Source organism: Dendropsophus ebraccatus, chromosome 7, assembly GCF_027789765.1.
Source record: "Dendropsophus ebraccatus isolate aDenEbr1 chromosome 7, aDenEbr1.pat, whole genome shotgun sequence".
NCBI classification, from domain to species: Eukaryota; Metazoa; Chordata; class Amphibia; order Anura; family Hylidae; genus Dendropsophus; species Dendropsophus ebraccatus.
The window spans coordinates 116,515,758-116,532,045 of NC_091460.1; the positions used below are offsets into that span (position 1 = coordinate 116,515,758).

At 43.0% G+C, this 16,288-nt stretch overlaps 1 protein-coding gene across 1 annotated transcript in view; it reads left to right on the forward strand.

The window, feature by feature from the left end:
* The window catches only part of SPARCL1 (SPARC like 1), a 75,194-nt gene extending 65,244 nt beyond the window's left edge, over positions 1 to 9,950 (forward strand). The window contains exons 3-11 of the mRNA XM_069978270.1: positions 426 to 470; positions 886 to 1,815; positions 2,419 to 2,476; positions 3,448 to 3,566; positions 4,669 to 4,789; positions 6,200 to 6,336; positions 7,778 to 7,926; positions 8,278 to 8,426; positions 9,381 to 9,950. Coding sequence (XP_069834371.1) covers positions 426 to 470; positions 886 to 1,815; positions 2,419 to 2,476; positions 3,448 to 3,566; positions 4,669 to 4,789; positions 6,200 to 6,336; positions 7,778 to 7,926; positions 8,278 to 8,426; positions 9,381 to 9,409 — 1,737 coding nt within the window. The 3' untranslated portion in view covers positions 9,410 to 9,950. The remainder of the gene's footprint in view (positions 1 to 425; positions 471 to 885; positions 1,816 to 2,418; positions 2,477 to 3,447; positions 3,567 to 4,668; positions 4,790 to 6,199; positions 6,337 to 7,777; positions 7,927 to 8,277; positions 8,427 to 9,380) is intronic.
* Positions 9,951 to 16,288: the final 6,338 nt, after the last annotated feature.

The window sequence follows — 16,288 nt, forward strand, 5'->3', positions numbered from 1 at the left end:
TTCCCTTTAAGCTTGAGTAGGAGCGTAAAGTCAGCTATAATTTAAGTTCCAAATTGCAGACACTTTTAGATGCTGTTAGTGCAGGGAGACACATAGTACCTTTCATATATTCAGCTGAGGCTTTCCCAAAGGCTGCAAGCTGGAATCCTTTCCTGCTTGATTGACACCTGACCCAAGCAGGGTCAGGGATGGGAGGGGGAGTAAGGAGGTGTTACAGCTTGCTGCACCTCAGGAGCTTGGGAAAGCCTCTTTGACTTTTTGTACTATAGAGGAAAAGCATTTTACTATGTCCTGGAAGCACAGACAGGTATAAGTACAGGTATAAGTGTCAGCTGTTTGGAACATAATTTACAACTTATTGCTTTTAAGAACAGTAGTGTAATATTACTGTGAAAAGTTTACAATTTTTTTGTTGATCTTTGTAGAGTTCATCAGTAACAGTGATGCAAGACATAACACCTGGGGTAAAGGTATGCATTTAACTCACTCCTTTTTTCCTTTGAACTGTCCAGAGCAGGGGTAAATTCCTATAGCAAATCTCTTCTGCTCTGGACAGTTCCTCTTCTGCTCGGGTCCTAGTTCCAGGGACCCTTATTCCTAGTATTTAAGGATTCCATAATGACAGAGACTGTTCCACAAGCAAATGTGGTACCAATATTCAAAAAGTGATCCTGGAAACTATAGGCCTGTAAGTCTAACATCTATTGTGGGTAAACTATTCGAAGGTTTTGTAAGAGATGCTATGTTGGAGTATCTTAATAAAAAAACGATTGATTAAATAAATAAATAAATAGGAATTAGAGCCACCTTAAAAACAATGCAAAATGTTTACATGAAAGTATTTTTTTAAATTTTATTTTACTATTAAACTTCTTTATAATTTAGTTAAATGAAAGCATGAAGGAACAGGAGCAGAAAGAAAAAGTTGTAATCGACCAATATGCCATGACTGATATGGAATCTAATACGAAGCGTATCATACATAGTAAACATGAAATGGGCCCCGATGAGCAAGAAGAAGATTTCACAGTTAAGCCTGGATCATTTTCAATAGAATCTTTTCTGAATCTGTTCAATATGGCCATTGGTAAGAATGTGCCATCTCCTTTGGGTGGTAAAGATAACCAAACTAGTGTTTCAAAGATTGAAGAGATCAATGAAGGAGACCATGTGATAGATGACGTGGATATTGAAATGCAAGAAGAAAATAAATCAGAAAGTCAAGAGTCTGAAAGCAATGGTCAGCAAAGTCTGGGCCTTTCCTATGATGGACTTTTGGAAAAATCTGAAAATTTTCCATTAAAAACCAACACTGAAAATGGACAAGATGTCACGGAAAGCAGCACAGTGTATACAAATATTCTAGAAAGAACAGATGATGAAACTTTGCAAAACACTTTAACTATTACTCACAATCTGGATAGCATGAAGGAAATGATCAATAATGATACTCAAGAGGATGTAGAAGAACCATCTCCAGGAGATATGATGGATATTAAGGAAGAAGAAGGTGCGACCAACATGACGCAAACATATGTCAATGATTCAGAGATGTCTAGAGAAGAGGAGGATTTGATTAAAGAGGAGAATGGAGTCAAGACAAGAAACATTTCTAGAGATCCCATAACAGAGCAAAAGAAATCTGCTACAGAAGAGCAGGATAACCAGCAGTCACATAGCATAGTAAATTATAACAGGAAAAGAGGTGATGTCCCAGATGTTGAGAACTCCAGTGACATGACTTCTGCTGACCGCAATGATGGAAATGCGGATACAGCTAGTACTGACCTTCTCCAGAACTCTAGTAAACCCCTAGTAAGTCACCAGGATCATATAGTACGTATGTAATTGAATACCATTTAAGGCTATGTTCACACAGCGTATGATTCCGTCCGTAGATCGTACACCGCCGTACATGTGCGGCTAAAACTACGGGCATGGGAAAAAATAGACATGCGGCCGGATGCGTATGAACCGTGCACATACGCCCGTAGTACAGTTATGCTTCCCTAGCTTGTTTCGAAGCGATATGAGGCAGGTCATTTATTTGGCAATCTTCGCCCAGCCCCGTAAACCACACAGAACCTTTTGGATCAAAAAATCACGCTCAATTTGGCTGAAATAAGTACTTCGTACGGGACCGCATGGAAATCCACGGCCGTGAGTTGGAACATTTCCGTCCTCAAACAATGGTCTTGTTCATTTTTCACAGCGCCGTATACGATCCGGCCGTAAGCTCATACGTAGTGTGCATTGTGCGGGCGTATATCATATATTTTCAAGCGAATGCATCAACCTCAAAACTATGTGCGTATATCCGTGGTTTGCACTACGGACGGATTCATACGCAGTGTGAACATAGCCTGAAAGTATAATTTTTTTATATTTCTGAATAACTTTTTTTCTCCACTTATCGAGGGTATCGATGCTGCTAAAGGAGGACGTTTAGAGATAAATGTTATGAACCTTTCTGCTGGTGAGTAGCTAATACTTAATATTCAGATTTGTTCCCAAGACTTAGAACATAAAACTAGAAGGAAAAAAAAACAATGGGTTAGGCTAGGTTCATACTACCGTAATGTTATACCCTCCGGCACAATTCTGTTTTTATTGTTGTGCTCCATTTTCATCAAATCGGTCAGTGTTCCATTTTTATTTGCATGCGCAAATTTTTTGTCCATCCAAAAAAAATAAAGAAAAAAAAGGAACACATACGGAAAGTGCACTTTAGTTTTATTGGTTTATTTTTACATTATAGTCAAGTAGGAGAGATTTAAACAGAAGGTATTTCCTTACACATCGGTTATCAGTTATCGGTTTTCATCCTTTTTTTTTCTCTGAGCATGTGCCGTAGAAGTGAAAAACCAAGAAGAAAAATAAACTAATATGCAAACGGATGCTGACTAAAGCAAACGGATGGACAAAAGTCAGTTTTTTAAAACAAAAAAAACTCATTATCCTGCAATCAGTTTGTTCATCAGTTTGTGCTTATCTGTTCAACTAATATGGATGGATACAATTTATCTGTGTGACATGGGTTGTAGCTAGAGATGAGCGAACCGGGTTCGGGTTTGAGTCGATCCGAATCCGAACGTTCGGCATTTGATTAGAGGGGGCTGCTGAACTTGGATAAAGCTCTAGGGTTGTCTGGAAAACATGGATACAGCCAATGACTATATCCATGTTTTCCACATAGCCTTAGGGCTTTATCCAAGTTCAGCAGCCACCACTAATCAAATGCCGAAAGTTCGGGTTCGGATCGACTCGAGCATGCTCAAGGTTCGCTCATCTCTAGTGGTAGCCATTGATATCAAGGAAAGGCCAGAAGGGGGTGATCTCGAGCCATCATTCTCATCTAGCCAGGCTTTTTTCCAGAGCAGAGAAAAATGATCTTCAACATAAAAGGTGCAAAGTTTGTTCATTATTTAACATGATCTATATTTTTAGATCCATGTATAAATTTTCACTGTAAAAGAGGGAAGATTTGTAAGACTGATGGACATGGGAACCCTTTCTGTGATTGTCAAGACCCGGACCTCTGTTTACCTGGTAACAGAAATGATCTTGTAAGTTAACTATACCTTCTGGTTGATTCAGATAAAACAAAGCATTTTTTGGCTATGTTCACACAGCTCCGTTTAAAATAACATCCATCATTTTGAGGCTTAAATAACGGATGCCATTTAGCAGCCTGGTCTCCCCTTAGTGCAATGACTAATGTTTGTACATTATTCTAGTTTGGGGTTACTAATTGGCCTTTGGGTGCGGATTAAATGAAAAGTCCATTGATTTTAATAGTAAAAACGGAGAAAGGACGGTGACAAAAGAAAAACTGTGTGAGAACAACTAATAAAAAACGTCCGCTATTTGCAAAAGACGTCTGAAAATAATGAACATGTTCATTATTTTGACGTCTGCAGTAAACACTAAAGATGAGCGGAACTTTCGGACTTTCGGTGCGAAAGCGGCTCACTCTAGTGCGATGCCTGCGATCCCGGGTGCATAGTTGCGATCCCGGGAATCTGCGGCCGGGATCTTCTAGGGAATTCGAGATACATTCCCTGGAAATCCAGGGACTGTATCTTGAATTTCCTGGAAGATCCTGCCCGCAGATTCCCGGGATCACAACTATGCACCCAGGATCGCAGGCATCCTAATTGAGCAAAGATGCTGTCGGACCAAAAGCTTATAGATCTGTAAGTTACAAATAAACAGGTGTCAGAAAGTGCCACAGATTTATAATTTACTTCTATTTAAATATCTTAAGTCTCCCAGAAATTATCAGCTGCTGTATGTCCTGCAGGAAGTGGTTTATTCTTTCCAGTCTGACACAGTGCTCTCTGCTGCCACCCTTTTCTGTGACAGGAACTGTCCAGAGAAGGAAAGGTTTCCTATGTGGATTTGCTACTTCTCTGGACAATTCCTGACATGGACAGAGGTGGCAGCAGAGAGCACTGTGTCAGAGCACCACTTTCTGCAGGACATACAGCTGTTGTCTCTTGCTATGTGCTTACACGTAAGCACATAGCAAAAGATTTTTTTTGCACCATATTCTCCACATTTATAACTGTTTAATCTTCACCAGCAAAAGTAATAGGAGTTTATGTCCCCCTGTGAAGAGTCTGGGCATATACTGATTATGACTTTTTTCTTTTCTTTAAACTTCAGGTTTGTGGGACAGATAACAAAACTTATGCAAGTGTCTGTCACCTATTTGGCAATAAATGCCTGCTTGAAGGCACCAAGGAAGGAAATCATCTTCATTTGGACTATCAAGGTCCATGCAAATGTAAGATGTCTGACAATGTTCCTGTGAGACATACAATGCATATTGGCATATCCTGAGTATGTCGGCATATTGTCTGCTGGACTGGTATCTTGACACATTTCAGTGAAGGACTTTTTTCCCACAACGTATTTTCTTGTCTGTTTATCAATTTTTAAAATGACGTCTGTCATTTTGAGTTCAAAATGACGGACACAATTTTGCATTTTGGCCACCTGTCATTACAATGACGGTCACGGTTACATTATTCTAATTCAGGTGGATTAATGACCCTTTGGGTGTGTCTTTAAAGGGAACCTGGCACCTCGGGCAGAGCCCCTGATACCTACCCCCTCCTGCTGGTCCCGCTTCTGATACCGTTCCCACTGTGGAGAAATCACCGCCCGCTCGTCTGTGCACTCAATGTAAATGAGAGGTGAGTCCGATGTCCATAGGAAATCACTGCTCCAGTGGTTTCCTATGCACATTAAAGGGGTTATCCAGCGCTACAAAAACATGGCCACCAGAGACAGCCCCACTCTTGTCTCCAGCTTGGCCGGGGTTTTGCTGCTCAGTTCAATTGAATTGAATTGAGCTTAATTGCAAACCGCACCTGAACTGGAGACAAGAGTCGTGAGATCTCTGAAAGAAAGTGGCCATGTTTTTGTAGCACTGGATAACCCCTTTAAAGGGGTTATCCAGCGCTACAAAAACATGGCCACTTTTCCTCCTACTGTTGGCTCCAGTTCAGGTGTGGTTTGCAATCAAGCTCCATTTACTTCAATGGAACTGAGTTTTAAAACCACACCCAATCTGGGGACAACAGTAGAGGGAAAGGGATAACCCCTTTAAACTCATCTCTTCTAATTTACATGTTGAGTGGGCGGCAATTTTTCTCTGGCCTGACCAGCAGGAGAGGGTAAGTATCAGGGGGTCGGATGGGTTCTGTGCCAGAATGACAGGTTCTCTTTAATTAAAATTCCTGTTGAAAGGATGCTAAAAATAAATTATGTAAAAAATAATCTAATGATCTAAAAAATACCGTCCGTTGTTTGCAAAAGACATCTGCGAATAATTGTGATGATCATTATTTTGACAGTGTGTGCATTAGGCAACCGTCATGCCATTGACTTCAATGCATTCTGTTGAGGGCAATTAAAATGCTGTAATAACGGATGTATTTTTTAAAAGAAAAAGTGGACGCCTTTTTTTCTTTTTTTTTTTTGTACTGTGTGTGAACATAACCGTGTACTGCAGCTTTCTGATGTGATTATAGAATTCAAGACAATTCGGAGACAGAACTGTTTCTAGTTTTGGTGTACTGACTACAAAATCTGTGAGGCTTCCAGAAAGTTGACTTTTGACAGGTGCAATGTGATTCCTTTAAAACCTATTTCCATAGAGTTATTTCATAAGATTCTGCATTTTTCGCAGATATCCCTCCATGCACAGAATATGAACTCGCACATTTTCCATTCAGAATGAGAGATTGGTTGAAAAACGTTCTCATTCAGCTCTATGAAAGGGATCAGGAAAACACCGGACTTCTCTCTGAGAAGCAGAAAAACAAGGTGAGACAATTTCCCTCCTTTTCTTTTTTTAGCAATATTTTATTTACCATTTTCATTCACTAGAACTAATCTGCAGCACTAGCCACTATGTATAATATATATGTTGCAGTGAAATAATAGAATCAGGGATTTGATCAAACACCCGGGAAATGATGAAATGACCATGCCGTTCCATCATTTCCTTAGGTCATGGGTCTCCAAACTGCGGCCCTCCAGCTGTTGCAAAACTACAGTTCCCATTATGCCTGGACAGCTAAAGCTTTGGATTTGGCTGTTCAGGCATGATGGGAAATGTAGTTTTGCAACAGCTGGAGGGCCGCAGTTTCGAGACCCATGCCCTAGGGAATTGATCAAATCACTGACCCCTTTCATGGAATGAACTCTATCATTTCCCCCTGCGACATAGAATTTGCTTACCGTATCGCCTCTCTGCTCCCCCCAGCCTGCTCTGCTCCCCGTCCGCCTCCGCCGTCTCTTTGCTCCCCGTCCGCCTCCGCCGTCTCTTTGCTCCCCATTCCGCTCATTTCCCCTGCTACACGCCTCCTGCTCCCCCGGCCTGTCCGCTCTGCTCCACCTCCGCCCAGCGCCGCATGCCTGCCAGGAGGTTTGCCACTCTGCTCCTCGTCCACCCTGCCACCATATGCCTGCCGGGAGGTGTGCCACTCTGCTCCTCGTCCAACCTGCCACATATGCCTGCCAGGGAGGTGTGCCGCTCTGCTTCCCTGTCCGCCCCGCCGCCATATGCCTGCCAGGAAGATTTGCCGCTCTTCTCTCCCGTCCGCCTCCGCATGCCTATTGGAAGTTCCCCCCCCCCCTCCGCCATTTGCCTGCTGGGGAGGTGTGCTGCTCTACTCCCCCGTCCGCCTCTGCCGCCAAACATAGAGCAGGGCAACTCCTCGATCATTCATTCCGTCATTTTCCCGAAAGGGGTTAGGCATTTGATCAAATCCCTAGGGAAATGATGGAACGGCGCGTTCATTCCATCATTTCCCGGGATTTGATCCAATCCCTAGTGATTTGATCAAATCCCTGGATTCTATCATTTCACTGCAACATATAGACACAGACTCTTTATTCTTCTGATCATTTGATCACAGGGATCCTAGCAGTTATATATTTCCTCTATATATTCCGTCTTATCCTATTTAGTTTAGAACTGCAAATGTAACCTGCATATGTTATTTTTCCTATGTTTACTGGACAGAAGCAGCTTGAAACCTAGGACCCTCACAACCTTGGGTCTAGAATCTGCCAGCGACTTCATGTACTCTAGCGTATCATGACATGGGCCCAGATTCATCAAGCTGCCTGAAACCAACAGCAACCAATCACAGCTCAGCTTTTATATGTTAATAAGCTCTGGTAAAATAAAACCTGGGCTGTGATTGGTTGCTGTGGGAAAAGAGTGACTACTAATACTGTTAACCCTTTCCGTTGTTAGGTGAAGAAAATCTATGAGAATGAGAGACGACTGCAGGAAGGCGATCATGACATTGAGCTGTTAGTGAAAGATTTTCAAAAAAACTACCACATGTATATCTATCCTGTCCACTGGCAGTTTTACCAGCTTGATCAGCATGTAAAGGACAGGTAAGTATTTAAATGGCCGCACGAACAATACAGTAATTGTTTGTGCAGTCCGGCTGCTCGATTAGTCGTTCCTTCTCTGAGTCCTTGCATGGTCCCATGTCGGGCCATGTAAAAGGACCCTAAAGACCTTGTTATTTGATGAAATTATTTATTACACCAAATCTAATGGGAGCAGAGAAGACTAAACATCAAGGCAAGGCAAAAATCTACCTATGTTGCAGGGAAAATTTAAAGGGGAATTCCTATCTGGATTAGTTTTGCCCTATCCACAGTATTTACATAATAGGGAATAACAAAGAGATTACCATTTGTTTATTTAGTTTAATACCCTTGTGTGGATTTCTTCCTTAGGATGCTTACACACTCGGAGCTGGCTGCCCTTCGAGCACCTCTCATCCCAATAGAACATTGTGTGAATACGTTTTTACAAAAGTGTAACACCAACAATGACAGGCACATCTCTCTGTGGGAATGGTGCCACTGTTTTGGAATCAAGGAAGGTATGTGTTATATGGGGGAAAGTCCAAACCAATATCTGGTATAGAAAGCTATGTCAACTTTTAATTGTGTTTGTGCATTTAAACAAAAATCATCTTTGGGCATAGTTTTTATAAGAACTATTTTCTTTTTTTGACTATAAACATTCTTCCATTCATCCTATACTTCCTGCTGCCATACATTCGATAGGTGAACAAAAAGTAGGGGGCAGATGGAGATATGATTGTAGAATAAGTCTACACAAGGTGTCATTTGTATTATGTTACCATAGAGGTAAAAAGATCTGCAGACAGTATAAGGCTATGTATACACAACGTATTTTTAATGACAAGAACGGACATCATTTTCACTTAAAACAACGTCTGCTCTAGTCATAGAGAAATGTGTTGCATTGCAAAGTCAACGCAAAGAACGGCTGTGGTTCACAAGTGTATTAAACAATGGCCGTGGAAATAATTGACATGTCAAATATTTTCGGCCGTTGTGCATTAGATGAATTTGTTTCTTTGTTCCATATACAGTATAGGGCCATGTTCACATGTCGTAGGAGACCAGCTGTTCCGTGACCCGGCAGGGTCACAGAGCGGCCGGTCTCTTAAAAGATTATCCCGGCCAGTACTGCAATACCGGCCGGATGATCTTTCGGTCGGCAGTGTTCTGATGCGTGCCATGCGCATCAGGACTCCCCACTGCACGCTACAAAGCTTGCAGCCACAGCCCCTCGCTCCATAGTGTGCACTGACAGGGCTTTCTGCGGCCACTGAATAGCGGCGCAGAAAACTGACAGGTCTATGTGTATACGCTCCGTCCGGGATCCCATAGACACCCGGCCAACGTATTTTCTCGTATTAACTACGGCTGTAGAAATACGAAAAAATACGTTGTGTGAACATAGCCTAATGTATAATAAAATGTTCAAAGGAAATAAACATATTTATTATCCCCTTATTTTACAGATGACGTTGATGAAGACTTGTTGTTTTGAATCTTTAATGAAAACGCTGAAGATCTCCATGACAGACATTAAGTTGTTACGTGAATGCGATTTCATACAGTAGTAGCTGAAAGGACTATTTAAAGGGGTATTTTAAATTCAGTACATAGAAGTTATTGTTTGTGTGATTATTAGTTATATAGTTTTCAGTGTTAATTCCTCTTGGTTTTCAAGATTACTGTATGTTTCGAAAATATTTATCTTTTTTACGTCCTGTGACATGCATGTACATTATGGGGTTAACTAGCGTTGGAAAAAAAATGGCTACTTTCTTCCAGAGGAAGTTCCACACTTGTCTCCAGTTTGGGTGTAGGTTTTGCAACTCAATTCTACTGAAGTGAATGGAGCTTAGTTGCAAACCACACCTGAACTGGAGACAAGAGTGGTGCTGTATCTGGAAGAAAGTGGCTATGGGTTTACTAGCGCTGGATAACCCATTCAGAAATATATGTGTCGTCTGCAGCTGAAAGCTTCTGTCAGTGACCCCAGAGTCAGAGATCCCAGCCAATTTAGCCAATTTACTGTATAAGAAATCAAGATATTGTATGTTCAATTCCCTTAGGAGGATTAAAAATGTAAAAAAATAAATTAAATTAAACTTACTGTATTTTTCGTTTCGTTTCGTCAGACTGTTCTGACTACTTCCCTAAGGTTTGGGCAAAGTGCTGATTCAGTCCTGTGCTCAACTGCTGCGAGAACTGTGCAGCTACTGATAGCTGCACAGTCTTCTTCCCTCTCCTGCCAGACACCCATCTTTGAGATCAGTTACCTGCAGGAGAAGAATCTGAATGTGATGTCAACCCCCTCCAGATTCCTGCATGTAGAAGGGTAGTGTCTAAATCCCATACCGTTAAGGGACCTCGATGGGTGTGCGCATACAGCTCTCCAGACATGCCCCGCCACGGCCGGATTTCATTGGCTGCTCTACTCCGGGCTTCCTAGCAGCCAAAATCAGACCCTGCCGGACTCCTGATCCTAATCCGAACATTTAGTTTTAGGGTTAGGGTTGGGGGTCGGGTTAGGGTTACGTCCCACTGATTTCTCATGTTCTAACCCTCCCCACAGCCCCAACCTTAACCCTAACCTTGCTGATTAACACCAACTCCGAGGGTTAGGGTTGTTGTGTTGGCAGGGCATAGTTAAGTAATATGTTTGTAGTAACCCTAATCCGACCCCCAACCCTAACCCTAAAAGTAAACGTTCGTATTAGGGTCGGGGGTCCGTTAGGGTCTGATTTTGGCTGCTAGGAAGCCCGGAGTGGAGCAGCCAATGAAATCTGTCCAGGGGGGGGGCTTGCCTGGAGAGCTGTGTGCCCACCCAGTGAGGTCACTTTACGGTATGGAATTTAGTCACGACCCATGTAGAAGCCATACCAAGAACAGGAGCTGAAGAACCTGCAGGACCTTCAATGATGTCACAATCATGTGATTAGTCATATGGCTGAGAGAAAGGCTCCCTGTAAATACTGTAAGTAGGGACAATCTGTATTATATTTGTGTATGTGTCTGTCTTTCTCAGTCTATCTGTGTATCTGTCTGTATGTATACAGCAGAGCTATTTGTGTATGGTGAAAGTATGTGTCTGTACATTGATGCAATAGCACTGTGTGTGTCTGTATGTTTATGTAGCAAAGCTGGGTGTGTATTTTGGTGTAGCAGAGCTGGGTGTATATGATGAAGCAAAGCTGGGTGTTTGTTGAGTATGCTGTAGAGCTGTGTCTGTGTAATTATAATGTACTCTAATGGAGAGTGTTAAAGTGACCCTGTGATTTCAATAAACTTTGACCCCCTTCACTACATTAAACAACCAGGGAAGTTTATTAAGATGAAATATTTTTTTCCCTGTTTTCAGTTGTACAAACCAGGGGTGCTTCTTATAGTCAGGTGTTTTACAAAGCAAAAAATATGGTAATTGGTGTCCCCACATGTAGGAATAGTCTGTCCCGACACGCGGAACGGCATGGCACGGCGTTCAAAGGCAGCTGGCTGATGAGTGCACTACCGAACTAATGAAGGGCATCGCTTTGTTTATACTGTAAATTTACTCATCTCTAATCGTGATGTGTGTTGTAGTCTGTTTTACTACCATATCAAAGATTTGTGTTAAATTCGTATCATGAGAAATCGGAATCCTTAACCAAACTTTAGGAGATGATAAGGGGACACAAACCTGTAGACATGAATTATCGTGCTGAAAGAAAGTATTTTTAGAAAACTGTGCAACTTAGTATAACATTTATTTACTGAAACCAAAATACCCCGTTAAAAGTCCCTGGAAACATTTCCCTGTAAGAAGTGACTGTTATTCATGATGGATTTGTTACCTACTAATCCAATGTAATGCCAATGCTTGTATCAGAGTTAATCAATAAAATAGTTTTCCATTTTCAGTAATTTATTCCAGATTCAAATAGGATAAGGCAGATTTACTAAAAAGAGGATAATCTGTAGCTGAATAGTTTTTACTGCAAATATATTAGAGGGGTACTCCGGCCCTGGGGTATTTTTAAGCTATGGCCGGGGAGGGGGTGATTATGGATGGTGGAGGTCACTTACCTCCTCGGTTCCAGTGCCGGGTCCTGGATCACGCCGCCCCGGTACACCCGTCCCGCAGCCGCTTCCTGGTGTGAGCTGCCGCATGAGAGGTGACATCTCAAGGCAGCTCAGCCATTCAGCGGCCGAGGCGGGACTCCGCTGTGTGTACTACTTCAGGTTGGTAGAGGCTCTGGGGTGGGAAAACATAAAAAACACCCCTAAAGGGACACCATTTAGAAAACTACACCCCTCTTGTAGTGTGTAACGTGTAGCAAAGTTTCTCCCGAGTACGGAAATACCCCACATGTGGACATAAAGTGCCAAGGGGACGCAGGACGAGCCTCCAAAGGGAAGGAGTGCCAATTGGCCTTTGGAAGCTGAATTTCACTGGAATGGATTTCAAGGGCCATGTCGCATTTACAAAGCCCTCATGCTGCCAAAACACTGGAAACCCCCCACAAGTGACCCCATTCTGGAAACTAAACCCCTCAAGGAATCTAACAGGGGGTGCAGTGAACATATGGACCCCACTGGTGACGGGCACAAATGTGGAACAATGTGACGTGAAAGGTAAAATTTTCATTTTTTCACTTTCACGGCACAAATATGCCCGTCATCAAGGGGTCCATATCCTCACTGCACCCCTTGTTAGATTCCTTGAGGGGTGTATTTTCCAAAATGGGGTCACTTGTGGGGGGTTTTCACTGTCTTGGCAGCAAATCCAGCCTCCTAAATCCAAATGGCGCTCCTTCCCTTCGGAGGCTTGCCCTGCGACCACATGGCGCTTTTTGTCCACATGTGGGGTATTTACAGACTCAGGGGAATTGCTGTACACATTTTGTGTGTTTTTTTCTTTTTTAACCCCTTCTGAAAATGAAAAATTCAAGGATAAACCAACATTATAGTGTAAAAAATGTAATATTTAATTTTCACGCCACATTGTTCCACATTTGTGCCCGTCACCAGTGGGGTCCATATGCTCACTACACCCCTTGTTACATTCCCTGAGGGGTGTAGTTTCCATAATGGGGTCACTTGTGGGGGGTTTCAACTGTCTTGGCAACACAGAGGCCTTTTAAATGCAACAAGGCCCTCGAAATCCATTCCAGCCAAATCCAGTCTCCAAAAGCCAAATGGCGCTCCTTCCCTTTGGAGGCTTACCCTGCACCCGCATGGCGCTTTTTGTCCACATATGGGGTATTTTCATACTCAGGGGAAATTTCTCTTCACATTTTGTGTTTTTTTTTAAATCTTTTAATCCCTTGTAACCCTTGTAAAAAATTAAAAAATTAAGACAAGATCAATGATTAGTGTAAAAATTTAAAAAATTTTACACTAAATGTTGGTCTAGCCTTGATTTTTTTCTATTTTCACGAGGGGTTAAAAAAGAAAATGAAAACAAAACGTGTAGGGTCATTCCCCCTGAGTACGAAAATACCCCACATGTTGACATAATGTGCCATATGGGCACAGGGCAAGCCACCAAAGGGACAGAGCACCATTTAGAGGCTGGAATGGAGGATAGAGGCCATGTCGCAATTACAAAGCTCCTGTGCTGCCAGGACAGTAGAAACCTCCCACAAGGGACCCCATTCTCGAAAGAACACCCCATAAGGAATCTAACAAGGGGTGCAATGAGCATATGGACCCCACTAGTGTCGGGCACATATGTAGAACATATGCTGTGAAAATAGAAAATACTATTTTTTTCATTTTCACAGCACAAATGTGGCCGTCACCAGGGGGCCATATCCCCACTGCAACCCTTGTTAGATTCCTTATGGGGTGTAGTTTCCAGAATGGGGTCACTTATGGGGGTTTTCTACCATCCTGGCAGCACAAGGGCTTTGTAATTGCATCATGGCAAGCCTCTAAAGGGAATGGCGGCCATACTTATTTAGTTGGGGAAAGGGACAATTTTTAATTTATTTGGGGGAATTAGGCCAATTATTAGTTTATAAGGTTGAAAATGACAGGTGTCCATCAAATTCAACCTGTGTTGATCCAGAGGAAGGCAAAAAACCCTCGTAAGGCAGACAACAGTAGCCTCATCACTGGGAAAAAATTCCTTCCGGACTCCATAATGGCAATCAGAATAATCCCTGGATCAACATGACCCCTGAAATAGGAATAAGGGACAGAATTTAGAAAATGTAGAACTCCAATGACGTGTGGTACGCCTTGGAGCGATCCTGTATGCAGAAGTCAGGGTGATCGGGACAGAAGTCACACTGGAAAATGGTGTCCTTCCTGATCCCCATGTTACGGCACATTCTGCACTTCTTCTGGTGTCTCCTGTTTTCCAGTGTGGGGGACATCATCTGGGAAATGTTGCCCTAGTGCGATAAGGGGTCCTTCATATCCAGAAGCGCTGGGTCCGCTCCATGGCTGCTAAATATTAGGGCTCTATTACTGCTTCTGATATTTTCGGATTGTGCCACAAGCTACAGTAGCTCGGGCAGTGAGGGACCGGAAGAGGTATAAAAGTTATTCCTGTACGGGTGGTAACCTTTATCCAGCAGTGGGAAGATCAGTTCCCGAACGATCTTCCCACTAACTCCGAGAATGAGGGGGCATTCTGGGGGCTGGATTCGGATATCCCTTCCTTCATACACTCTAAGGGTACGTGCACACTGTGGAATGGCGAAGGATAACCCTTCACGCATCCCGCAGCTGGCACCCGCCAGCGGACTGATGCAGGCACACGTCTCCGCCCGTGTCATAGACTCCCTTTCTATGCACAGGCGGATTCCGCCCTCTGTCCAAAGAATGAACATAGAATGGAGTCTATTCCACGGGCGTAGACGCATGCGCCCGCATCAGTCTGCCGGCGGGTGCCAGCTGTGGAAAGCACAAAGGGTTATCCTTCGCCATTCCGCAGTGTGCACATACCCTAAATCTGTAAGTGTACCCTGAGGTACTCTCACAGATTTTGTAGAATTTCACGCCATACCGTGATCTGTTATTGAGAAGGTACTGGTGGAAAAGACGTGTCTGGGGGGCGGCATACACTTCGCTACCCCCAGACACGTCACTGGATGATGAGGATGAGGATGAATGGAGGAAAAAAGAATCCCCCAATTCATCCTTACTGGCTGATTCAATGTCGGAGGCAATAATAGCGTAAACCACTGGGGGCTATTTTTATATGGGGATTAGTATATGGGGTATGTAAATGTTTAGTGTAAAACTTTATTTCATGTAGAGTAGTGTAATGTAATGTTTTTAACATTTTTTTTAATAAAAATAATAATAAATAAATTTTTTTAAGAAAAAAAAAAACTACGCCAGGAAAGGAGTTGCTGATAAATGCCATATTATTACGCGGTACTTATCAGCAGACAGTGGCGGTAGGATATAGAAAAAAAAAGGGGGGGGGGGAAACCCATACGCCAAAAGGAGGAGTTGCTAATCAGCAGCGCACTTACGTGCAATGCTGATCAGCACTTAATGACATTAGGATGCATAAAAAGAAAAAAAAGAAATTGGAAACAAGAAAAAAAAAACACTCTTTTTACCCCAAAGCAACTGATCAATGTATAATATACACTGATCAGCCGCTAGGGTGCAGTAGAGCGAAGCTGCCGAAGATTGCCAAAGTTACACAAGCCCGAAGAGCCGAAGATTTCCGAAGTCAGATGACGAGTGAGCCTGAAAAGCCGACAGGAGCCAAAGTTGGACGACGTAAGAAGAGGACGCCGCGGGACCGCCGATCTTCACTCGGGACGCCCAGATCAGGTGACTATGGTGCACCTACACCACACACACCTGTTCTGCAACCCTCAGCTACCTAGCTGAAGGGTGCAGAACCCGGGGACACATTTTTTAAACTGTTTAATCGCGTGATGGGCCAGGCGGTACTGGCCGGCCCATCACGTCGATCGTGGGGGTGGCACTGGCTCCATCTTTTGCTGGGTCACTAATGGCGATTGGTGCTGTCTCGGACAGCACCAATCGCCATTGTTTTCCGCGTCACCGATAACCCAGAAAGCTGTTTTCAGCTGCTATCGGCTGATATGAATTGATCAGCCTATAGCAGCAATCGTTGGTACGGGGGGGTTAACCACCCCCTGTGCCGATGAACAGAGATGTATAGCACATTATAGCAGTCCAATGTACGCCCGTTTGTGTTAAGGGACGAGCTTTGGGGGTGTACAACTACGCCCGGGGTCGTTAAGGGGTTAAACAATATATCGAGCTGCCGGGTGACAGGTTCCCTTTAAACAATATATCAAGATAAAATAGATACAATGCAACACTGCAAACAAAAAAATATACATAAATATATCCAATGTATTTACCTGGATGCGACCACGATATTTAACTGCAGTAATGT